The 25196-nt window shown below is 42.0% G+C and overlaps 2 protein-coding genes across 9 annotated transcripts in view; both read left to right on the top strand.

Annotated features, from left to right (window-relative positions):
- Positions 1-13836, top strand: part of Washc2c (WASH complex subunit 2C) — a 48664-nt gene extending 34828 nt beyond the window's left edge. For 4 of the 7 annotated variants that reach the window (XM_057764925.1, XM_057764917.1, XM_057764908.1 and 1 more), the window contains exons 22-30: positions 1075-1254; positions 4754-4882; positions 4986-5066; positions 5632-5751; positions 6827-6889; positions 7234-7446; positions 9604-10212; positions 11077-11254; positions 13501-13836. In XM_057764925.1, the coding sequence (XP_057620908.1) occupies positions 1075-1254; positions 4754-4882; positions 4986-5066; positions 5632-5751; positions 6827-6889; positions 7234-7446; positions 9604-10212; positions 11077-11254; positions 13501-13640 (1713 nt within the window). In that variant the 3' untranslated portion in view covers positions 13641-13836. The remainder of the gene's footprint in view (positions 1-1074; positions 1255-4753; positions 4883-4985; positions 5067-5631; positions 5752-6826; positions 6890-7233; positions 7447-9603; positions 10213-11076; positions 11255-13500) is intronic. The other 3 variants (XM_057764943.1, XM_057764934.1, XM_057764954.1) reach the window with 3 other exon arrangements.
- A 2298-nt stretch (positions 13837-16134) lies between these two features.
- The window catches only part of Zfand4 (zinc finger AN1-type containing 4), a 93245-nt gene continuing 84183 nt past the window's right edge, over positions 16135-25196 (top strand). The window contains exon 1 of one of the 2 annotated variants that reach the window (XM_057757416.1): positions 16135-16242. The gene's annotated coding sequence lies outside the window, so the exon portion shown is untranslated. Of the gene's footprint in view, positions 16592-25196 lie in introns of both variants that reach the window. The other variant, XM_057757370.1, reaches the window with a different exon arrangement.

Here is a 25196-nt window from a genome sequence, read left to right as displayed (position 1 = left end):
CTCATGAAGCTGGGTTTCCATGCTTTTACTTCTTGTTGATGTTGCTAAATCAGAGCAAAGTGAAATGGGTTTTCCTCTGAATAGTATTCTGTTCTGAAGGTTTGTTGTCTCTTTCTGGAGGCCTTCAGCTAATGCTGTTGACTGTAGCTGGGGATTCATGTCAACAGTTGCTTTCTGTTTGCGGTGTGCCCTGTGTTTCCTAGTTCTCTGTAGGTACAGCTGTTTCTCCCAGGACCGGTGCGAAGAATGTTTCATTTACTTTCCCCACAGAAGCCCCTGAAAGCGACAGGGACACTCATGAACCCGAGTCACTCGAATCCTCCCCTCCTGGTGGCTGATGTGGACAGGCTGATTGTCTGTCACAGCTCTACCCTTGACTCAAACTGTTATGCTGCCCTGTCCCTTAGTTAAGTGTAAACTCCTTGAGAATTAGGTTTGTTTGCTTTCTTTTTTATTCATAAGCACTTAGCATTACTTTATATGGTATTCTCTAATGAAACATGCTTCTCCACTGAAAGTTGGGATGCACTCTACAGTCAATAGTGTGTTTAATTGGAAACCGTTTTTCTTTCTTGTTCTGACCAGTGGTATCTTGCCTGCGTGTGGTAGTATTGGGCTGATGTTGCACTTTTAGTGTCATGTCAGAAATTGTTCTATGTAGATGGACAATGTAAGGCTACAATTTGAATGTGTGATTTTGCTAGTTAAGTTTCCATCTAAGACATACATATTAAAACTAGGAATTAGGATCCCTTCCTTATGATTGACACTTATTGACATTATTATTTAGAAATTCTAGTAAATAAGCAACATCAGGGTTATAACTACCCTTTCACTTTGTAGGAGGAAGAGGGGCCTCTGGCTTAACAGGATTGGAAAAATCATCTTTAACTTCAGATTGTCTGCACAAGCCCCTTGGTGACTGTAGTGTTTTGTCACATGGTAGTGTATGTGATAAGCTGTGTTGCACTGAGTCATGTTAATGTGAGAGTTAATGAATTAATGGCGAGCTTGTGAGGGCCATGGTAGGATTTTACTTTCTAGTTACTAATTTTTTCCTATTTCTGTTTGTAGGAAGGACTTTTGACTGCATCTGATCAGGAAGCAGTCGAACCTTCTGATTTATTTTCTTCTTCATCTCCATTGGACAAAGGAACCAAGGGTAGAACCAAAACTGTCCTTAGTTTGTTTGATGAGGAAGATAAAGTGGAAGATCAAAGCAGTGCCTGTGTGCCACCGAAGGAAATAGCAAAGGTGAGCAGGGCAGTAGATGTGAGAGTGCCCAGAGGAGATGAAGGGACTCCCTTTCAGATGGGGCTGCTGCTGCCTTGCAAGGGCTGGGGAAGTCTGGGTTTCCAGTGTAAGTGTCAGTGAGTCTCTCCACTCGGATGTTGGTTCTCAGGCACATCTGTGGCTTGCCCCTTAAGTCCCTCAGGTTAGTGAGGGACACAGAATCTTACTTGCTTCTTCTGAGGCGTATAGACCTTGTTGCTCTTGAAAACCCTGGCTATTGTAAGAGTAAGCAGTAGGAACGGGAAGATAGGGCAGATGTGTGTACTTCAGTTATGTTAGCATTCAGTTTTAGAAATATCAGTGGTAGAAGGGCCTTTTATCAGTTTATCAGGTATCAGAAACCCTTTCTCTAAAGGGCTCTATGAAACTGTTAGCTTTTGCAGGCCATATGGATTCTTTTGTAGCTGCTCATCTGCCATTGATTTTGGATCTTTATGATGATCTCTGCTGCACAGTTACACATTTATGGGCACAAGGATAAGTATTGAGAATATAGCTAGAAATTGTATTAGTTTAGGAAATGTCAGTAGTAGGTTCTCTTTAGAGTCTAGGATCTTCCTAGCCACAGGTGTTAGGTTTACAGTGCTAGGCATACATTTCTATCAAGTCTGCCTGAAGTCCGATTAGACAGCTACTGGTTGCAGCTAGAGTACAAGTGCCACTATTATACCATTAAGGAGGACTTACTGGGCTGCCATTGTTGTGGTTTTTTTGGTTTATACCTAGTTAGGACTACTGATTTTTCTCCCGTGGCAGCTTGTAGGCACAGATTGCTTGTTCATTTCCCGACTGCTGAGACCCAAATAATCCCACAGAAATTGTATTAATTGTGACACTGCTTGGCCAATGACTCAGGCGTATTTCTAGCTAGCTCCTACATCTTGAATCAACTCATTTCTATTATTTTATGTTTTACCACAAGGTGGTGGCCTACTGGTAAAGTTCCAGTGTCTGTCTCCTTCACCAGCTACATGGCATCTCCCTGACTCTGCCTACTCTCTTTCTATATCCCTTCCAGCCTGGCTATATTCTGTCCCACCATAGGCCAAAGCAGCTTTATTTACTAGTCAATAAAAGCAACACATATACAGAAGGATATCCCACATCAACAGCTTGCATAGCACCTTCCAGTAGCTGTGAGAGGCAATCCTTGGGGAGGGAAGCTTCCAAGTCATGTCTAGCTCACTTCCTCCAAGTCCTGTGTCTGTAGTATGTTCTTGGGGGCCGTCAAGGCCAATGGCAATAACCTTTATTATTTGGGGTATCTCTTGGAAATTGCTGATAACAGTGTGAAGGGAAGTTTCCTATGCTTGGGAGCACTGTCACCCCATGTGTATAACTCCATTTAAATTATATATACATATAAACATGCATACACACAAGTGGATTTTTAGTAACCTTATAAAATACTGTAATTCCCTGTGACCTTTTCAAACATTCTTAGTGTTATTTACTCTCATTTCACATTCCCTTTCTGTATTTATCTCATTACTTTTGAGATTTATCTTACCCCAGTCAGAATGACTAAGATCAGGAAAACAACCAACAACAAATGCTAGAGCATGTATGGGAGTGAAACCCTGATCACTTTTGGTAGGACTGCAGATTGGTACAGCTACTCTGGAAATCAGTGTGGAGAATTACACTTAAAGTAGATCTGTCGTATGCCTCAGCTGTACCACTCCTTGGCACATGTCCAAGGACTTGACATCCTACTCCACAGACACTTGTTCAGCCATGGTCATTGCTGCTCTACTCAACAGTAGCCAAGAAATGGAAACAACCTAGATGTCTTTCAGCTCATGACTGAATGATAGAAGTGTGGTACATATACAGGGGAATGCCATTCACCTGTAACAAAATATAAAATCATGAAATTTTTATGAAATGGATGGAACTGGACAATATCATACAGAGTGAGGTAACCCAGTCCTAAAAAGACACACAACATATATTCCAATAATTTCACTGCTGAACAGAGTAGCCTTGTTCTGTAAGGCTGCTATTGTTTTGAACCCAAACTAGACAGATATATCTTTTTAAATTTTTATTTTGCATATATAAGTATTTTACCTGCATGCATCACATGTGTGCCTAGTACCCACAGAAGCTAGAAGAGGCATTGGATCATTAGGAACTGGAGGTACACCACATGGTTCTGGGAATCCACTAATTTCTTGACTTTTTATGAGGGGTTGGTAAGATACAAGTGTATTTTTAGATTCTGATGGCTTCACAACTAAAAATATGCTGAAAAAAGATCGTTGACTTTGAACAAATCATAAAACCTAGTGTCTTAGGATTTCTATTGCTGAGATGAAACACCGTGACCAAAGAGCAAGTTGGGGAGATAAGGATTTATTAGGCTTATACTTCAGCATTGCTGTTCTTCATTGAAGGAAGTCAGGACAGGAACTCAAACAAGGCAGGATCCTGGAGGTAGGAGCGATGTAGAGGCCATGGAGGGGTGCTGCTTACTGGCTAGCTTCCTATGATTTGCTCAACTTGCTTTCTGGGTCCTGAACCCAGGACCACCTACCCAGGGACAATACCACCCACAATGGGCTGGGCCTTCCCCCTTTGATCAATAACTGAGAAAATGCCTTATATCTGGATCTCATGAAGGCATTACCTCAACTGAGGCTCCTTCTTTGATGACTCTAGTTTATGTCAAGTTGACATGCAAAAACCAGCTAGGACACCTAGGTTGTCAGCTGCATTGGTTTCAGTGTTCTCTGTATGTGGTTGTGTGTGCAGGAGGACATCCATGTTTATGTGCCAATGTGTGGAGGCCAGAGGTTGGCACTGGGTGTTGTCCTCTCTTGCTATGGCTTTCCACATTATTTGAGAGAGAGTCTCTCACTGATTGTTCAGGATGATGGGCAGCAAGTTCTTTCTTGTTCTTCACTCCTCTGTCCTGCCCCCAGTTCTGGGGCTACAGATATGTACCACCAAGCCCAGGTTTTTTATGTGGGTGGTGGGATGGTGGGGCTTAGGTCTTCATGCTGTGCTGCAAACACTTTGCCCACTGAACCATCTCCCCAGCCCTCCTCCTTTTAATACCAAGCCAAATAAATTGTTCATAGCAATTTCTACATTGTTCTTCCTTTCATAAATGAGATGGAGAACTCAGTGTAGCTTGACTTTACCCCCCAGAGTGCTGCCTCTTCGGTTATTATGGATTAGGATTGGGTTATTTATTTATTTTCTTGGCAAGGGTGGGGTGGGTGGGGTGGAGGTAACAAAAAGTTTAGGTACTATAGGAAAGTTTGTACATATGCTCTGTTTACAAATTTATTCACCACTATTTTTGATAATTCATTTGTAACCACTATTTTGGGTAGTTATATAATCTTTTGTTGTTCATTTTTCCCCTGCTGATTGACATGTAAGGCTGTGGTCAGACTTTTACCAGGGGACATCTTCATTGTGTTCATTTTTGATCTTGTCTTTTGCCCAGGGTCTCAAAACATCTGGCCGCCCCAGGAGCACAGGCGTCTTCCAGGATGAAGAGCTGCTTTTCAGCCACAAGCTGCAAAAAGACAATGACCCAGATGTTGATCTTTTTGCTGGCACCAAAAAACCCAGGGTTTGTAGCTACTGATTCCCACTGTGTTGGAGATTATGTGGCTCACAGGTGTAGGCAAATTGCTTTCCTTTTGGATGTGTAATTGGGGTGTCATTTTTTTCAGCTGCCAGTGCCACATGGTGGAAGCCTCTTTGGTGACGATGAAGATGATGATCTTTTCAGCTCTGCCAAGACTCAGCCTGTGGTACCAGCTTTTTATTCTCAGGCTTGGGGAGGATAGGAAACAAATGCTCAGTTAGAGATAGGAAACAAATGCTCAGTTAGAGATGAAAGAAAATTCCCAGAGAATTGTAAAGGTCACTGTAAACGAATGACAGATAATATACGGAGCAGTGTGTTTGTAGGAGGTGCTTTCAGAGTCTCTGATTGTGCTGCAGCCTTGTTTTGTTTTTTAAAGAGTTTGTTGAAGGACCCTTGCATATAATACAGACTACATTTTTGTGTCTTTCAGATGCAAAACTTAAATCTGAGTTTTTGTATGATTTTTCCTTTTTATTGCAGAAGGGATTCCTGTGTAAGTCACAATCTTTTTTTTTCCCCTCAAGAGCTGTGCATGCCAGGCCATCCTTCTGCCACTGAGCAGCATCTCAGTCCTAGAAAAACCCTAGTGCTTAGGAGATACTATTTTTGAAATACTACCTATGAGCCGGTTAATGGACTTTCAAAACCCAGAGGCCAAGTTCCTCTTTTCATTACTGTTTAGAATTTTGAAGATACATGATAGACTTTGGTGTCTTTTTCTTTTGAAGGTACCAGAAAAAAAGGGAGTACTGAAAAAAGACCATCCTGTTTCTTTAAAGAGTGAGAAACCTCCTGAGTCTGCTCAAGGTAGCAAAGAGAAAAGCTTCTGGAAAGCAGAAACACCACAGGTTAGAACTCTGTTTGAGGGCATTCAGCTCTTACTCATCCCTCTCAGACAGTTCCTGGTATAGACACAGGGTTACTCAGAATTCTTGAGGAGAAAATAGCAACCAGCACCCTCCCTTTCACTATATCCTTTTATACCCCACTTTCTCCACACGGGAGAAACCCGTGATTCTGTATTTAATCATTTTTGTGTTTAGACCAAATGCTAAATTCAATTTCCAATTTGATGTTAAGATAGAATAAAAGATGGTTTTTCCCTAGTACCTCTATTTCTCCCTCTGACCTTCATTGGAATAGAATTATGTGGATATATTTATATACATAATACATTCTCTCTCTCTCTCTCTCTCTCTCTCTCTCTCTCTCTCTCTCACACACACACACACACACACACACACACACACACACACGTATATATTGTTTTTCAAGACAGGGTTTTTCTTTTTGGAGCCTGTTCTGGAACTCACTCTGTAGATCAGGCTGGCCTTGAACTCACAGAGATCCACCTGTCTCTGTCTCCCAAGTGCTGGGATTAAAGGCATGTGCTACTACTGCCCAGCTAGAATTATATTCTAGTTAATACAAATAACATCTGGTTTCTTGGTTTCTCCTCAGAGTCACTGCTCCAAGATAGTTGTTGTAAACTTCATTCTAGGAAGGAGTCCTCCCTGTATGATGTAGGGCTTCTCCACAAAGGGAGCCAGACAATTGCAGTTGTCTTTAGAAATTTCACTGAGGCCCCAATGTCTGCGCTTGGAAAATGAGGCATTGGTTAGCCTGTCTCTTAACTCATCTGGAGTTCATGTGTAAAACTACAGCTCTGATCTTGCTCATCATCAGTGTCTCCCTTTGCTCCTGTGCCTGTCATATGATAGTCTTCCCTCCTCCACGCTGGAGGAGGCACCTGAGAAGTGATGGTAGCAAGCTGCATGCCGTGGGGATCGAGGGCAGAGGTAAAGAGCTGCAGACAGGGACCGCTTTGCTGTGTCACAGATTTACTTACAGATATGAATGTAATCCAAAAGAGTTTGTTTCCTGTTCCCTCAATGGATTTTTAACTAAATTTATTTCACACAGGATTCTTCAGGTCTCACTCCATTTAAAAGCAGAGAGCCATCCAGTTTGATCGGGAAAATACAAGTAATTATATTGGATCTGGAATCTTCATTGCTGCCTGTGGCATCTATAAAATTTGTGGATTTTCAGTTTTTTCAGCTCCTACCAAGCATTCTCTCATCTCTTCCCCTGCCAATACCATACCCTCCACCCTTGCCTTGTTGTTGCTTCTTATGGGCTGCTCTTTAATGTGTTTTGATCCCGGTGATGGGCACAAGTGTGTCCCATTCAGCCTGGATCAGGTGATTTTCCTACATTTATATTCTCTTGTATTCTACCTGTGTGCAACACAGACATCATGTGTCACAGAAATCGTAAACTGCTCCTGTGTTTAAGAACAAAAACTGAGTTCCATTTTTCTTCTTTAGGCAAATTTAGCAATTAACACAGCAGCCTTGCTGCCCACAGCGGCTCTGCAGATCCCAGGAACAAAGCCTGTTTCATGTGAATTAGCTTTTCCTTCATCTGAACCTGGAAGGAGCCATGTCCCAGAAAGTGTGCCCACTCTTCCTGGGCGTGAGGAGGCTGGCGTGAGTTTCGATCTTCCAGCCCAGGCAGATACCTTGCACAGTGCAAACAAGGTGATCCAACTGTCTTCTGTTTGTTTGTTTTCTTTTAACCAGACCAACCTGACTGCTGCTTTCTAGACCAGTCTGCTAACTTGGTGTGGTCCGGCCTCACCTCTCGCTTGAAGGAGACTTACCATCCTTCATTTAGCCCTTCCTCACTTCTACCTTCCTCCAGTTTCCTGATTGTGCATCTGCTTTTCCTTCACCCACTGATCATTAAATACTAATCACACCAGACCCCCAGTCCCTAATCACGTGCTATGTCTTGTTGCTGCCCAGTAGCCTTGGTACTTTTCGCACAATGTTCTAGATACACTATGCCAACCTCATTTCTGTGGTTTTCCCTGCTTACTGTGGCCTGGGCCCTCTTTTCTGGGATTCTAAGCAGTTCCTGCCTACTAGGAAAGCTATTGCAAAGGATGTCCTTTGTGGACTCTGAATGAACCTTTGCAAGTTTTCTTTCTATTTTAGTGAGTTTTCCTTTTTGTTCCAATTTCCCTTGTCTCTGAAGTCTGAACGGGTGTCCAAGTAGGCAACAGGACCCAGGATGACCTCTCCCATGATAATTTTTAGTGTTTTCAGGTTTTTTTTTTCCTATATTAAAAAAAAAACACTCTTGATAATTTGCTATTTCAAGCTTAAATTAGCTAGTTCCTAAAATTGTGTGTGTGTGTGTGTCTTTTAAAGAATATGTCTTATGTATTCTTTGACAAGTTCATGCATGCAGTGTATCTTGGTTGTGCCTACCCTCAGCTCAGGCTCCCAGTCTCATCACTCAAAGCCTCCTAAAATTTCTTTGAAGCAAACAGGCACAGTTAAGTATTTTGTCCAAAATAGGTTGTATCTTCTCAAAGCAAAACATGCTTTTTTTTAATTTCAGAAAATATCAAAAATATTCAATCCTAGTTATAACAGTTATTAAGAGATTCCTCTTTTGAGGTTATCTCAGATGTTCTCCTGTTCCAGCCACATTTTACATACACATCTAATATTTGAATTGGTGTCTGCTGACTTGGAAAAAGCAGTGCCATCGGTTGCTTCTTTCTTTATTGCCTCATATCTCCTTGCTGATAAAGTTGGTCCAGAATCCCTCTTAATTCCTTTCCTCTTCTTTTTTTTTTTTCGATGAGTTATGACTTTGAATTAAAGGGTGAGGAGGTGCCCGTGTTTGTGTATGTTTTGCGTCACAGAGCACAACGCACCTGCTATCTGGGTTCCAGCAACACTGAAGCTTTTTTGCTTGAAACTATTCTCAGAAGATTAAAATACAGGAGCGGGAGGTCGCTCAAGTGGTTAAGAGCACTGTCTGCTCTTTCAGAGGACCTTGGTTCAATTTCTAGCAGCCACAAGGCTGCTCACAGTTGTCTGTCACTTCAGTTCCAGAAGATCTGATGCTCTCTTATGGCCTCCTCAGGCACTGCATGAATGTGGCATGCAGCCACATATACAGGCAGAACACTATATGTAGGCAGAACACTTGTCCACATAAACTAAACTAAAATATATTTTTGAAAAAAATCTTAGAAACAGAATACAAAAAGGTTAAGAAGGATTGAGATCTGGAGTAGTAGGAACTGGTTACTCCCTTTTAGAAATCTTAAGGGCTGGTGAGATGGCTCAACTGTAAAAGACTGGGCTCAACCAGAAGGACATCTCTGTTTTTGTTGTTTTTGTTTTGTAAGACAAGGTTTCTCTGTGTAACAACCCTAGCTGTCCTGGAACTAGCTCTTGTAGATCAGACTGACCTCAAACTTCACATAGACCTGCCTGCCTCTGCCTCTCAAGTGCTGGAATTAAAGACATTCACCATCACCACCCAGCCCCAAAAGACATCTTAAACAACTCTTTCTTTACCTTAGGTCAGTGGTTCTCAATCTGTGGGTCATGACCCCTTTGGGATCCCATATCAGATATTTGCATTATGATCTATAACAGTTGCAAAATCATAGTTATGAAGTAGCAATGAAATAATTTTATATTGAGGCTCACCTCAACATGAGGAACTATATTAAAGAATCACAGTGTTAAGAAGGTTGAAAACCACTGGCTTAGGTATAATACCTAATTGAAGTAAACCAAATAACTTTATGGTATTTTGAATTACTTTTCTCTGTTAGCCTTGACCACTTTTCCATCAGATCATGGTGTGTGTCTGTGTTTGCTTTGCAGAGTCGTGTTAAAGTGGGAGGAAAGCGTAGACCACAGACCCGCGCAGCTAGGCGGCTGGCTGCCCAGGAGTCCAGTGAGGACATGAGTGTCCCCAGAGGACTGGTTGCACAGGTAGCCAGTAGTTCCGTCTTACCAAATGGCCATCAACCATATCTGCAGCCCCGGATGGTCAGTGGAGAGAGCAGCTCTGAGAAAGCCGTGGCCCCAGCTGCTCCACCTTGGGAAAGTGGTCCCACGTTGTCCACAGTGGACAGAAGCTTTTTCGTGACATCTCTGCCTCAGACTGAAAATGAGGCTGACTTGTTTGATTCTGAGGACATCTTTCCAAAGAGCATAGGATCACAGCCCATGGAGGGAACAAAAGTTAAGGCAGCAGAGACTCCAGCCCACTTGTCAGGAGGAAGTACAGAGAAGAGCCTTGTGTTCCCTGAGGCCAGCAGTGCTGATGATCTCTTCCAGACCATCAAACCAAGACCAACAAAGAAAAGAAACCCTTTCCCCCTCCTTGAAGATGAGGACAATCTATTTGCAGATCAGAAAGGCAAAAAGAAAGAGTTGAAATCTGACAGCCATCAAGACATCATATCAAAAACACAGGACATTTTTGAGGTAACAAAAATATATCATGTCTGAGTCTTTAAGGAAAGGAGCTAATTGGCTGCTTGAGCTATAAACTATGCATGTGTTGTGCTTGTGTGCTGTCTACTTGCTTATTAATCATGATTAGGTCTCTTGTTAATAACCCTAAAGGTGATCCTTGCTGCCTTTAATATTTGTTATGAACCTTGAATTATTTCAAAAATGTTATTGTAGTCCTGGTTATAGAGCCCAAAACCTAGTATATGTTAGGCAAATGCTTTATGGTTCACTAAGCCATAGCATAATCCCTGGGTCCTGATTTATATAGAGAGTGTATGTGTGTGTGTACATGTTTTTAATTATTTTATTTGCTATTTTTAAATTTTTGTAAGATGATGCTGCTCTCAGCTTTATGACATGTCCCTCTGTGACATATATGAACTTCGCTGGTGCAGCTTGTGTGTTTAAACTCTGGTTCTGGTTGGGACTCTGTTTCAGCAGAGTTTTGATGCTAAGGCTTTTGTGGAAGTTGTTCAGATGTTTATTGAGCATGGTGGCCCTGGGGCCAGCAGGAGAGCTAGGGCACGTGTTCTGTCTCCTGAGATTTCAAGGAGAGGAGTGAGATCCAAACAGATCAGCAGGTCCTTAAAGTGATCTCAAGTGGTACTAAATGCCATGAAGGAAACTATCTGGGGCCGAGAACAGCCACAGTGGGAGGTGGCTAGATGCCTCACTGCAGAGCTGGTCCTGAACTGTGACTAGAGGAGCAATGGGGACAAGTTGTGCAGAGACCCGGGTAGTCTGTGCTTGGTCACTGCATGTCTATAAATTATTGAACTATTTTTAGTTTTAAAAATTCTTTTATTTACAAAATTTGTTTTGGGACTTAACTAGGATGATATATTTGCTACGGAAGCAGTTAAACCTTTTCCAAAAAAGAGAGAGAAGGAGAGAACTTTGGAACCCAACTTATTTGATGATAATATTGATATCTTTGCTGACTTAACTGTAAAACCTAAGGAAAAGTCCAAAAAGAAAGTGGAAGCCAAGTCTGTGTTTGATGATGATACAGGTGAGTATGGGTCTCCTGCCCCTCCTGTAAATATGGCTATCCGCAGCACACCTAGAGCATCACTGCCCACTGACTGCATTTCCTGTGGTTCACCTTGGCTCTTTCTTGGACTTCATTTCTCAGTAGGTTTTCTTTTCTTTGCTGTGGAATCCTGGTTAGTCTAAGAATGTGATGTGTAGATGGACTAACCATTTTCATGAGGCAACCTTGTGCTATGCTGAGTATCAAGGTTTAAGATTGTGCCCAGCATTTGACCTCAAAGTGGAGGCTAGCTTTTATCTTAGTGCTCACTGCCATCACCTGCCAAGCACTGTTTGTGAAAAAAAAAAAAATCCATCAGAACCTTCTTTCACATGCTATCTGCAGGCCATGCTGGCTGAGTCAGAATAGCAGCTGGACAATCAGGGACAGCAGCTTAAGGACTGCAGTGGAGCAGGCCTGTGCAGTGGAGTCACACGTGTGAGACATGGCCTCTCCCTGAATTCTCTGTGTGTGTGTGAACACGCAGCACCTACTCCTCACTGAACAGGCAAGCCAAATGCTGATAACTATAAATGTTGGGCTCCTGGTGGATCCTGTGTTGGTAGACATGGACTGGAGCCAGGACATGTCCTCTCACCCTGTCCTTCTAGGTTTGTACCCTGGGAATGCTTGCTGCAGAACCACACTGAGTCTCTCCCCCTGGCAAACCTTGTGCTCTATCCTCCTGTCCTATGGCATAGAGTGTAGAAGAGACTTGAGTTGCTTTTTTTTGTTCATTTTTTTTTTGACACACGATCTTGCTGTAGCCATGGCTAAGCTTGAATTTACAACTTTCCTGATAGCCCTCCCAGGTGCTGGGGTTATAGGCATACGTGACTTTCTTTCATCATTAAATTGTCATACATGCTTATGGTAGTAGTCATACAACTTAGAAAATTTTGTAAGTGGAGAAACAAAAGCTTTAAAGCTAAGTAATATTAATAGTTTGTTGTACATCCTTTAAGACATAGCATTGTTGTGTATTTATGTAGACTCAATTTAAAATTAAGAACAGACTTCACCTGTTCTTCTAGTCACATCTTAAATATTTTTCATATCGGCACATAGAAATCTCCTTTGGTTTCAGTGTTTTAAGACTGCTTTGTGTTTAGCTATTAGCTTATTAAGGACAATCTAGATAGTTTGTGGTTTCTCTTATAGATAATTCCATAGATTTTATCATTTTTGTACACCTGTCTTTATTATACATGCGGAAATTTTGATGTGGTAGAATCTTACCAGTAACATTACTGTGTTGTAGGATATTTGTACATTGTGTGAAGATACATTGCTGTGATTTGTTTCATAAAGATCTGAATGGCCAACAGCTAAGCAGGAGGTGTAAGTGGCTCTCAGGCAGAAAGAGAGGACATAGGGGATGAATCTAGGTACAAGGGAGACATCAGGAGACATGGAGGTACAAGATGGGAGAGAGGTAATGCCATGTGATAGGCTGTAGATTAGTATAAATGAGTTAAGTTATAAGAGCTCGTCAGGAACAGGCCTAAGCTATAGCTGAGCTTTCATAATTAATAAGATGTCTTTGTGTAGCCGGGCGGTGGTGGCGCATGCCTTTAATCCCAGCACTCGGGAGGCAGAGGCAGGCGGATCTCTGGGAGTTCGAGGCCAACCTGGTCTACAAGAGCTAGTTCCAGGACAGGCTCCAAAACCACAGAGAAACCCTGTCTCGAAAAACCAAAAAAAAAAAAAAAAAAAAAAGAAGTCTTTGTGCCATTCTTTGTGGGCTGGCAGTGACAAGAAATTACTTCCGCGTCACTGAGTAGGCAGCATGTCTAAAAGTCTGAAACACTAACATGAATGATTCAGACCTCATTCTTACTGTTGAGATGTGCCACAGATTGACTCCTAGATTCTGAAAGTGCATTCTGTATTGGCTTTCTCTTTGTACATTCTCACTGTCCTTAAAGTCAGAGTGGCTTTCCAGAAGATAGAAATCAGTTCAGTGTCCATTTCTCACATCATTTGCACATACACATTTTTGTAGCTGAGAAATTTATACTAAAAAACAACCTGTTATTTATGTATCATTATAAAACTTGGGTGCCAACACCTGAGGCAGGACCAGAACCTAAGAGGTTTTACTTTTGTATGGGAATACTCAATAGTGTGTTATTAGAATTGGGTCTTTGACAATTTGTGTAGATGTGTCTCAAATTACCATTTTCTTGCCTGTCTTAACCTTTTTTTCTTTTTTCTTTTTAAAGATGATATTTTCTCCTCTGGTCTCCAGGCTAAGAAGTCCAAACCCAAAAGCCAATCTGCAGAGGGTACATCTGACCTAAGATCTGATCATAAAGTGTCCAACATTTTTGATGACCCCTTGAATGCCTTTGGAAGCCAGTAGAGCCTTTGGGGTCTTCACACTTCACTCCCCCATTCTATTTTCAGTTAGCGATGCTGTCTCCTACACTCACCGCCGCCACCGGATTCCAAACGCAAATACTGAAACAACTACTTCAGCTTTTAGCCAGTATAACTAATATTTTCTGCACTGATTTTAATTATGCTTAAGGTTACAAATAAAAGATATATGCTTCACAGTGGTTTGTTTTTACTTAACTATACTGCATGGAAGGGCATGCTAGAGAGGAACTCTCTGTGGTTTTCATATGTGGGCAGGGAATGCAGAGACAGCTGATGTCAGGCAGAAGACCTGAAGTCCTTGTGCTCTGGGTAGGGCTCTGAGTGCAGTGATGGTCTAGGCAGGTGAAAGAGAAAGGAGGTAAAAGGCTATACATTTATGGTTCTAAACCTGTGAGGAGAGGTTCCATGGAATTCCAGATGTGCCTCGGCAGTCATCCAAGGGACTGTGTCCTCTGCTGTCTTGTTTTTGAAGAGAAAGCTTTTGGCTCACAGTCACACTCATCATTGCCACATTATCAGTGGTTGCATTCGGACTACCCACAATGCCAGAGTGGGCTGCAAGAGATGGATGGTTTAGTTGTGGGCAAATTTTTGCCTTTCTTAACATTTCTTTCCTCCTTCGTAAATGGTTTTAGTACTAAGCATGCAGGGTTGTATTTTTGAGAATAGGTAAAGACCCTTTTATCTATCTGCCTCTTACAATTGTAGGTGATGACCGTGATTTGGTTCGATGAGGTAATGCAGCTTTAAAGTGGAAGCCAAACACCTGAACTCATCCACCAGATGCACAAGCCCATCCATGCTGACTTACTTGTAGTCAAGATTTCCAGCACAGGCACTCTAACCTCTGTGCATTACCACTGTGGCTCTGTCCTCAGTTTGAAACTATTATTAGCCTTAATCATGGGCACAGTTGAAGAGCCACGGGCAAGAGATGGCAAAAGGCCAGGGCCTCACATACCTCCCACCTCAGTGGAACTGTAGAAACTGGTGGGTGAAATCCCAAGTCTCAGAGAGCCAGAGCCTGGGGGAAGACTGGTTAGGGTTCATTCATAACTAGTCACAAGTCAACTATTAGAGGTTTCATTGTCCTCTTCTGCAGTCCACTTAGGAAAACACCACACTTGACCCGAACCACCCGTGGAGGGAATGAAGCAGTAGGGGCATCTAGGTGGAAGGTATGCCTTGTCTTTTTTTTTTTTTTTTTACTTAAAAATTTCCACCTCCTCCACTTCCCTCCCCCTCCCTCTCCAGTCCTCCAAAGAGCAGTCAGGGTTCCCTGCCCTGTGGGAAGTCCAAGGTCCTCCCTGCTCCATCCATGTCTAGGAAGGTGAGCATCCAAACAGACTAGGCTCCCATAAAGCCAGTACATGCAGTAGAATCAAAACCCAGTGCCATTGTCCTTGGCTTCTCAGCCCTCATTGTCAGTCACATTCAGAGAGTCCAGTTTGATTACATGCTCCATCAGTCCCAGTCCAGCTTGCTTTGGTGAGCTCCATTAGATCAGCCCCACCGTCTCAGTGGGGTCCTGACTTCCTAGGTCATGTTCTCCCTCCTCCTGCTCCTCATTTGGACCTTGGGAGCTCGGTCCAGTGCTCCAATGTGGGTCTCTGTCTCTAGCTTCATCCATCGCCAGATGAAGGTTCTATGGTGATATGCAAGATATTCATCAGTATGGCTATAGGATCAACCCCGCAACAGACAAAGGTCTGATTTCCAAAATATATAAAGAACTCAAGAAACTAGACCTTAAAATGCTAATTAACCCAATTAAAAAATGGGGCATTGAACTGAACAGAGAATTCTCAACAGAAGAAGTTCAAATGGCCAAAAGACACTTAAGGTCATGCTCAACCTCCATGCGTTGTCTTAAAGCCAGTCAGTTTATATCCCAGTTTAGCCGATTGGTGAACACGAAAGCATGCTGGGATTTCGAGCCCAAGGTGCCACCTGTTTGATCTGTGGTCTTTATTAATTACTCAAATGCAAGAGGCATACAGAAAGCCACAAGCCCTTATAAGCAAGTCATTACAGACGATACAACTGAGTCAGAAATGTTAGGAAAGTGGAGAACCAAAAGGGTATGTGTTTAAGTCAGCCTAGCCTGGACGTCCTTTAAGTTTTCCAGACTCTGGAAGGGTCATGAGTGGACAGCAAATACCAGGAACCCTTCTGTCCCCAGAGAACCTTAGATGTGCCCCATCCGAGGCGCTCTGCCCTGGCGCCCGTTCTTGCCCGTAGACTGTTGCCTGTCTCCAGCCTCCTTCCTTGCCCCAGCCTGGTCCCACGTCAGTAATAAAGGGTCAACATCCGGGCCTCTTCTAACCGACAACCCTTCCTGAACGCCAGTGCGACCCCGGCGTCCGAGCAACGGCCGGCCTCGGACGGCTCGGCCCCGCCTCTCGCAGGCTGATTGGAGAACGCCGGCAGCGCTGGCCGGCGATTGGTGAGCGGTGTCACAAAGGGCGGGGCCTGAGCTCTGCAGGGCCGCGTCGGCTGGCGTCGCGGGCGCGCTCATCCCTAGCGGCCTGCGGGCAGGCGAGCGAGCCAGCGGGAGGACGGGACCACCGGAGGGCGAGCGGGTGAGGGGCGCAGCGGGGCGGGGCGCGGCCGGGCGGGCGGGCGGCTGAGGGGCCCGCTGCTCCTTCGCGGCCCGGGCAGGCGGGAGAGGTGCGCCCGCCTCGGCTGCAGCCTGGTCGCGCCCTCCGCGCTTCTCTGCTCGGGACTCACGGGACCCGGACAGCCGTCGCCCTCGGTACAAACTGGTCGCGCCCGCTGGTCCGGGCGCTGCTGACCCGACTTTGGGTTTGAGTGTGGTCCCTGCGGGTCATGGTCCCTGGCCTCAGGGCAGCACGCCGCACTAGGGCATCAGTCCGAGGCTAGAGTGTGTGATTCCACTCTGTAGCTCGATTTTCACACATCTGTAAATATGTAAGTGTCAGCATTTTAAATGGCTGCCTCGTATTGTGGGTATTTTTATGTTGGGCGAAAAATTTAAAAGCTAACTCGTCGTGTGGCTAAGTTTCTGTGGACGAGAAGGAAGCAAAAGTCCAAAGTACTGAAATTCCTTATTGCGTGCCCCCATTGCTGCTTTTGTAGTTGTGTTTTTAGAAAATTTCAAACCATGAAAGAATTGTTGGAGAGTCATTTTGAATGTTTTTCTCTGAGTTTTAAGCTAATTTATCAATATTTAGCATCATTTTATTATATCACTTCATATCAGTATGAGTTGTCATTGCCCATTGGTTTTCCAGTGCTCATTCATGCAGGCCACATGCCACTTTGGGGGGCTTGCAGCCCTTCTCAGTGGACCCAGTTTTAGTACCGACTAGGTCGTTAGCCCACTTGAGTTTCCATTTGTCGCTGTAGTATTCCACTCCGATTTAGACAGACTGCATAGCCTCCTTCTGCCCTCTGTTACATTGATTTCCGTTCCCGAGAAGTCTAACTTTTCTATACACAATTGTTTTCAGCTATGGTTACCGCTCTCGGTCCTTTTCGTGTCTAGAAAGTTATCCCACTGACAGGGCCCAAATTTCATTTGGAAGTTCCAGCAGCATTGATGGGGTACTTATTGTGGCACTAATTTCCTTCTGCTCTTTGGCCCTTGATCTAGTCGTATTTCAGATTCAGGACTTCCACATGTGTGACCTTCTGCTACCCCCCCCCCCCCCAATTTGTTTATTACTGCAGGGAACAAGTATAAGAAACAATGTGAAGGGAATGCCCCTATTCTTCTGCACCTTTAAGTTCTCCTCCTAGAAACTGGTCACCTGTGCCTTCTGTCATGTTCATCTCAGCGTTTTTAACATGTGACTTCTATCTCTAGACTGCCTGTTTGTAGGTAGGTTTGCTTGTTGGCCTTGAAGGAGCAGACACTGGTATTTTTGTAGCACACACGATCTTTGGTCTAATGTGATGAGTACATTAAGAATGTCTGCATGCTATCAATGGGTATTTCACTATGATGCTGTTTTTTTGTTTTGTTTTTTGTTGTTGTTTTGTGAAAATGTAGATTGAGCCCAGGGCCTGATATGTGCTAGGAAAGTACTCTATCACTAAGTTGCTCATTTACTATAAATGTGTAAGACAATGAAACTCAAACAGCCCCACTGTAGAGTCATGTGCTCTTGCCACTGTGACCAGCAGCACTAGTAGCACAGTAGTATTTGTATTACTACGTTACTTATTATTTCGATAAATTGTATAGCTCCATATTGTAATAAGAGCGGCGGGGCTGCGTCCCCGGCACTTGGCCGCCCGCATGGCTTATGCCCCAAAATAATTACACGGAAACTGTATTCTTTTAATCACTACCTGGCCCATTAGTTCCAGCCTCTTATTGGCTAGCTCTTACATATTGATCTAACCCATTTTTAATATTTTGTGTACTACCACGAGCTGGCTTACCAGGAAAGATCTTAACCTGCATCTGTCTGGAGTGGGAGAATCATGGCGACTCACTGACTCGGCTTCTTTCTCCCAGCATTCTGTTCTGTTTACTCCACCCACCTAAGGGTTGGCCTATCAAATGGGCCTAGGCAGTTTTTTTATTAATTAACCAGTGAAAGCAACAGATTATAAAGAAATCACTCCCATATCATTTCCCCTTTTTCTGTTTAAACAAAAAAGAAAGGCTTTAACTTTAACATAGTAAAATTACATATAACAAAACAGTAATCAAGCAAGAATTACAGTTACAATAATTACATCTACTTTTTTATCATAATAATGGAAAACTATAACTGTAACTAACCATTCTTTAACTCCATCAAAGACTCCAGAAGGATATAATATTACCTAAGTAAACAAGAAATCCAAAACTCTAGAAATGACAGAGACATCTTGCTGCCTGTACAGTCACCCAAAGTTCTTTTGTACCATTGGGGTATCCATGTTTGGTCTTTAGGCCCATAGTATCCAGCAGACATTTCCATGAAGAAGGAAATTTCAAAGCAGTTTAGTCACTTTCTGCTGTGTCCTGCAGAATGTCTTGCTGACTCTTTCATGAGTCAAGAACCCTGAAAGATCATCTCACCTTTAGGCAAGTTTAGCAGACCTCTCTGCAGGTTCTTTGTGTCCAGTTTATGCATCAGTCCAGGCAAGAGCAGTTTTTTGCCCAAATGGCTATCAAACTCCATAAGGAGCCTCTTTGATGCCCATCTTCCTCTTGAAGTAGATTGGTGCTGCCAGGAGCAGACGTGTCTCATTGTAATGAAAAGCCCTAAGTTATTAAAACATTAAATGCCATGTTTTGTAATTTTTGAAAGATATGAAGAATGCCTATCTAATTGACATATATCTCTATATATCTAGAAAATCTAACATGACTACAAGCTTGACTATTATCGATGATTATCCACTAGCAACCTATATTTCCTAATTATACATTACATTTTTAAATGAACTACATAATCACAATACCTTAATCAAGAGTAGAAATACATATACATATAACAAAATTGACCTTAAAATCCATACCAATGTATGCACATACACACAGTGTACACACATATACATATGTATACAATGCACACACAAAAGTGGAAAATATTCTTATAATAAAATCTAGCCTAAATAAGTTTAAAATATGCATGTCCAAAATCTATAGCAAGTTTGTTCAAAATTGCCAAGAATGGAGTATGTAGGATATTTCTCAGTAGGAAAATGGATAAATTAAACTCATACAGACAATAGAATATAGTTTAGCACTTAAAGAAATCAATCCATTGCACAAAAGAGTCTTAAATGTGTGTTCCTTACAGAGACTGCTCTGAGAAGTCTGTGTATTGTGTGATTCCAAGTGCATGGCATTCTGGAAAGGGCAAAGCTATGGAAACCAAAATTTGCCAAGAATTCGAGGCATGGGAAGGGATCCATAGCCCAAATCAGAACTTTTAGAATGCTTAAACTCCCCTGATGCTGTCCTAGTAAATACATGATTCATACATCTGTCCACACCTGTAAGACAGATGTGCATCACCAAGAGCAAACCTGAATGTAAACTCATGTGTCAGTTCCTCAGCTCTTAGTAATGTACTGTGTTAGTGTAGAATATAGGCTAGCTGAAGGTGGGGAGGGAACACATGCATGTGGGGATTCATCAGAGTTTCTGCTCAGTTTTGTGGTGGATCTGAAACTGTGCTAAAAGTAAATCTCCTTTCTTATTAGGGAGAAAATTCATGTCTTTAGGCAATACAACAGAAAAACCAAGAAAACCAAAATACCACCCAAAAAGAAAAACAAAATCAAAAACAAAAAATACCCCACAACAAACTCTAACCAAATAAAAGCACACATACAAAAAACTGGCATCCATTATATGTTGGTCAACTACTTCTGAACACGAGGACTGCCCTGGAATGGCAGGGCACTCTGCTAACAGTTCAGTCATTAACCTTTGCTCTGTGTGCAGAGGGACCAGCCTTCTACAGGGCAGAGGGACTGAGACTGAGATGCAGACTCAGCAAGAAAAAATACACAGACTTCTTTTTCTGAGGGATTAAAGTGTCTCTTGTAATTTTTTTCTATTGTTTGTTTTACTCCAGTCTCTATTTGTTCTATTCTTCTACCCTTTTGTTTCCCTTCTGTTTTCCCGTTGTCCTCCTTCTACATCTTCCTTCTGCTTTCCCGATGTCCTCCTTCTACATCTTCCTTCTGCTTTCCCGATGTCCTCCTTTGATGGGCGTAGTCGACCGGTAAGCTAGAATTAACCAAACAAGCTTAATACAACAGATCAAGTTTAATAATTGGAAAACTCACCACGACCGGGGTCCAGTGAGCACCACGTGCAGTGAAGAGAGGTGAAACAAGGGGAGGGCACCTGGATTCCCAGGTCCTTCCCTGGCCCCAGGTGGCCACACCCTAGCCAAATGTGACTGGCTGAGCTTCCCCATCATCTCCTCCTTTTGTCTAAACAAGATCAAACCAAACCCAATACAACTATATACAATAGGAACAGATACCAAATATAAAATTACAAGCAACAAACAATATTAAGCAAGAAACATATAACAAAAGTTTTACTAGGCATTTTATTTTAAGGAGTCTAAATAATGTATTGAAATTAAGTTTAGCTAAATCATGAGGAGGGTAACTACAATTATCTAATCTTTAACTCCATCAAAGATCTGAGGAGGGAAGTAATATTACTTGAGCAACCAGGAAGGACAAAGGAGAAACTTTCCTTCTACGTATTCCCTTCTGCTTTCCCGATGTCTTCCTTCTACGTCTTCCTTCTCACTACTTCCTGATAACTTCTTTCTACACACATTTTGTGGTGTTTTCCTTCTAAATTCTTTACTTTTCTTTACAGCTTATATACCCCAGCGGATCTTCTAAGCAATATAAAAATTACAATGTGGTTACATTCTGTTTTTTTAAGTAAATGATTACAATGGCTATAAGTAAAACATGCTTTTCATATCCCTTACATGATTAAACATTTTACATATTACATGTGAAAAACAAGACTTCTCATAAATGGGGAGCCTTTCAGTCATAACCGTTCCCATAGACAGTGGTTTTTATAATTGCCAGAAAAACAGGTTACTAGTTTCACTTTTCATATTTTAGAGTTCAGTCCAATTATTTTAACTAGCCATCCAATTCTTTGTTTTCCAGTTACATGAAGTCAGTTGTTTAAAGCTTTGTTTCAGCTGTGATGCACACTGAAACCCATGAACACATTTCCCATATCAAAAAGAACTTGAGCTAACTCCTGGGACTCAATTGTTTTGCTAATCATTAACCTAAACCATAATCTATATAGCTCCTGAAGAGAAACTAGCTGTGTGACATTTTCTTGTTCTTATTTTTTTTTTTTTTTTTTTTTTTTAATCTTCTGCAGCCCCTGCTTTTATCAGGGGCAGAAGTAACACTCTAAACAGTACAGTTTAAGAGGAAATCATCTTCATAATACTCCACAAGTGAAAATGCTCAGTAGAGTGGGATATTTCCATGATATAATCATACTTCATTAAAGCACACAGGATGCTCCCAACCCCATTCAAACCATTTCAGATACCAGAGAAAAATGGCAGCGGCATACATTTAAAGGCACAGCGATAACGAGACATCCTGGAGCTGAAGCCCTTGGGGTCTTGCCTGTCTGAGACTTACCCATCAGTGCCTTACATTTTGGTGGGCCGGACTCCTGCAGTCTATTGACACTGCTGCTCCTCTGACATGGCCACCAGCACTAGTGGCTAGGTTTTCAACCATTTTTTAAAAATATAACAAAATAAAAAATAAAACAAGTCATCACCTTTAAGTTCAGCAAGGCAAACCAAAAGAATCAGAGACCTACTCATTTGCACACTCAGGAATCCCACAAAAACCCTAAACTGGAAGCCATTCTAAAGCTCAGGGAACCTGGTGTGGACCTATGCAGGCCCTGTGTATGCTGTTTCAGTTCTGTGAGTTCATATGATCTTTGCTCAGTTGATTTAGAGGGTCTTGTTCTCCTCTTTCAACCTCCTGTTCTGTGGGGTTCCCTGAGCTCTGGGGGAGAGGGATGTAATGGGGATATCCCACTTAGTGCTGAATGTTTAACGGTCTCTTACTCTGTGCATAATGTCTGGCTGTGGATCTATATTTATTCCCATTGCTGTAGGAGGAAGCTTCTCTGATGATGACTGAACAACACACTAATCTATGAGTATAGCAGAATGCTATTAGGAGTCAGTTACCACTACATCGCCCCCCCCCCCCTTTTTAGGCCAACATTATTTGGTTTTACCCTAGGTTCTTGAGCTATGTAGTCTCAGGTTCTTGGTCACCCAAGCAGTATTGGGTTTGGGTTCCATCTTGTGGCCTTAAATCAGTTGTTGGTTGGTTACTCCCCTAAGCTTTGTTCTACCATTGCCCTTACCTATCCTGCAGGCAGTATATCATTCTAGATAAAGGGTTTGTGGCTGGCTTGGTGCTTACATTTCTCTTTTGATAGCATGGAAAGTGCCTTCCTTTATCAAAGATGCTAGAATGGAAGGCTGTATGCAGGCACCAGCCCTGTATCTCCATGAGTTGTGTAGGTGTTGTCTTCAGCAGTGGGGCCTTGCTGTCAGTTTGTGCAGAGCAGTCCATAGTCTTGGCAACACCCTGTGTTTGGGGATTCCTGTAGGACTCCTTTGGCCAACAACTCAATTAGATGTAACCCAATCCCAGTATTGGAAACTTCATTAGGTGACAAGAGATGGCCAGTTGGGACTCATTTCTCCCATTTTTTGGTGATTTTATTTATCTCACCTTCATATATGTATATATTTTAGGAAGTTTATACTATATTAGGTTTCTATATTATGCATCAAATGGTTCTTAATTTTAGCTCTCCCAGTATTCTCCCACAACCCCTCTCCCCATCCTTTAGATGCAGAGGGCCCATAATTGCATAAAAGAATATTGTTCAGAATCATTTGGGAGTACACATCACAACCATGTACTCACTAGGATAGCTTTAGTAAAAAGACAATAAAAAGTACTGACAAAGATGTGAAGAAATCTGCACCCTCATTTATTGTTAGTTTATTATAAAATAGTTCAAACTACTTGAAAAAGTTTAGTAGTTTCATAAATTGCTAAATATAGTTGCCATTTGGCCTAGCACACCTATTTCTAGATGTAGCGGCGTAAATGAACGACAGACGGAAATTATAATAAAATATTTAGCTTTAATTAGGGAAAGACTCACAGAAACCAAAGTTCCAGCGGAGAACAGGAAAGCAGAAGGGAAGCCGGGGAGCACGCCCACAATCTTTATAAGTAAAAAATATCCTCGGGGGACCCTGCCCTACAAACAAGGTGATTGTCTGGGTCTCCCCTACATCTCCCCTTTTTGTCTAAATAAGACAGAGCCAAACCAAATACAACTATATACAATAGGAACAAATAATAAATATACTAAACATTCTATTTCAAAGAGTCTAAATAATGTAGAGAATAACTACAATTATCTAATCTTCAACTCCGTCAAAGATCTGAGAAGGGAATTAATATTACTTAACAAACGAGAGATATCCAAAATGTGTAACAAATGACAGAGACAACTGACTAACTGGGCAATCACCCAAAGTCTCGTTTGCAATGTTGAGTCAACCAACTTTGACTAAGGCCTAACATAACTAACATACCATTATTAAAGGCAAGGAACTTTCTTAGAACTATCCTACCCTGTCTTGGCAAGATAAGACAATCCTGTTTCATCCACTTACGGATATTCTGTATCTTTGTCAGTAGTTGAGGTATGGGCTTTTCTTAACCCAAAGGCCAGTTCTGCCAAGAAGACAAACTCCCAGTGGAGTGTCTTTGGTGCTCAACGTTCTCTTGGGAGTAGAGTGGTGTTGCCAGGAGTGATTGTGTCTCGTTGGCATGGAATTTTAGGTTAGATTAAAGGCCATTTTCTACAGCTCTTCGAAGAGGCTGAAGATTATACTATCTATACTAAATATAATCCTTATGTATCTCAAAAACCTGATTATCCTAAAAATAAATATGACAAACATATAATTCTCAATACCTATCTAACTTGAAGACTAAGAGAATAAACAACTGTGCAATATATGAAGACAATGATCTCCAACTGTAAATGATGTCATTACATATTAAGTGTAAACAATGTTATTATATAAATAATATCAGAGGTAGAAATGTACATTGTAATATGGTAAATGTATCAATACAATATAGACAAAGTTATAAGCATACTCTTATACAGAAATTAGAGGTAGCAGCACTCACATTCAATATTCAATATATCAATATACAAGAATCAGCACCAATACAATTTTTTTAAAAACAGTAATTCACAAATACCAATCATCCCATCAAACCAGTTAATCCCCCCCTTTGTTTTGAAAAGTACCCCTAATTCCATAAAATATCTCTCCCATCCCCTCAACCCTATACCAACCACTAAATGATGTCCCTAACCCTGAGGGCAAACTCTGTTGGGAGAGGGAATGTCGTCCTCTAAGATTGCTTCCAGCTGACATGGGGGTGATGTTATCCTTAAGGGCTCCTGTGAAAGCAAATGATGGTAAAATTCCTAATTTAACCTTTGACCTAAGAAAATTGTAACTAGTCTCCGAGCGTTTTGAGAAAGTCCGGCCAGAGTGTTGTCAAAAATGTGCACCATTCGAAATTGTCTCATGCAGTTGCCTGACTTGGCTTTCTTTCTCCCAGAATTCTGTTCTGTCTACTCCACCTACCTAATTTCTGCCCTATCAGGCCAAGCAGTTTTCTTTATTAATTAACCAATGAAAGCAACAGATAGATAAAGAAGTCACTCCCACATCATCTAGATATCCATCTCCAAGAAAAGGAAACGTGTCCAAAAGATAGCTGATTATTCATTATAGCAATATGTGTAGTAGGTTCCAAAGTGGAGCCTACCCAAGCAGGTAAATCAATGATTGGAGAGATTATGTGCACCAGGTCCACACAGGGGACTAGTATTCATCCACCAGATGAATCACGTGTTAATGCATGGGAACTTTGAAAACTTTATGCAGAGCAAAAAAAGCCAGTCACAAAATACTGT

The sequence above is a fragment of the Chionomys nivalis genome, chromosome 1 (genome assembly GCF_950005125.1).
Source record: "Chionomys nivalis chromosome 1, mChiNiv1.1, whole genome shotgun sequence".
NCBI classification, from domain to species: Eukaryota; Metazoa; Chordata; class Mammalia; order Rodentia; family Cricetidae; genus Chionomys; species Chionomys nivalis.
The sequence above is the reverse complement of the archived record's forward strand: the minus strand, read 5'-3'. Positions and strand labels throughout refer to the sequence as shown.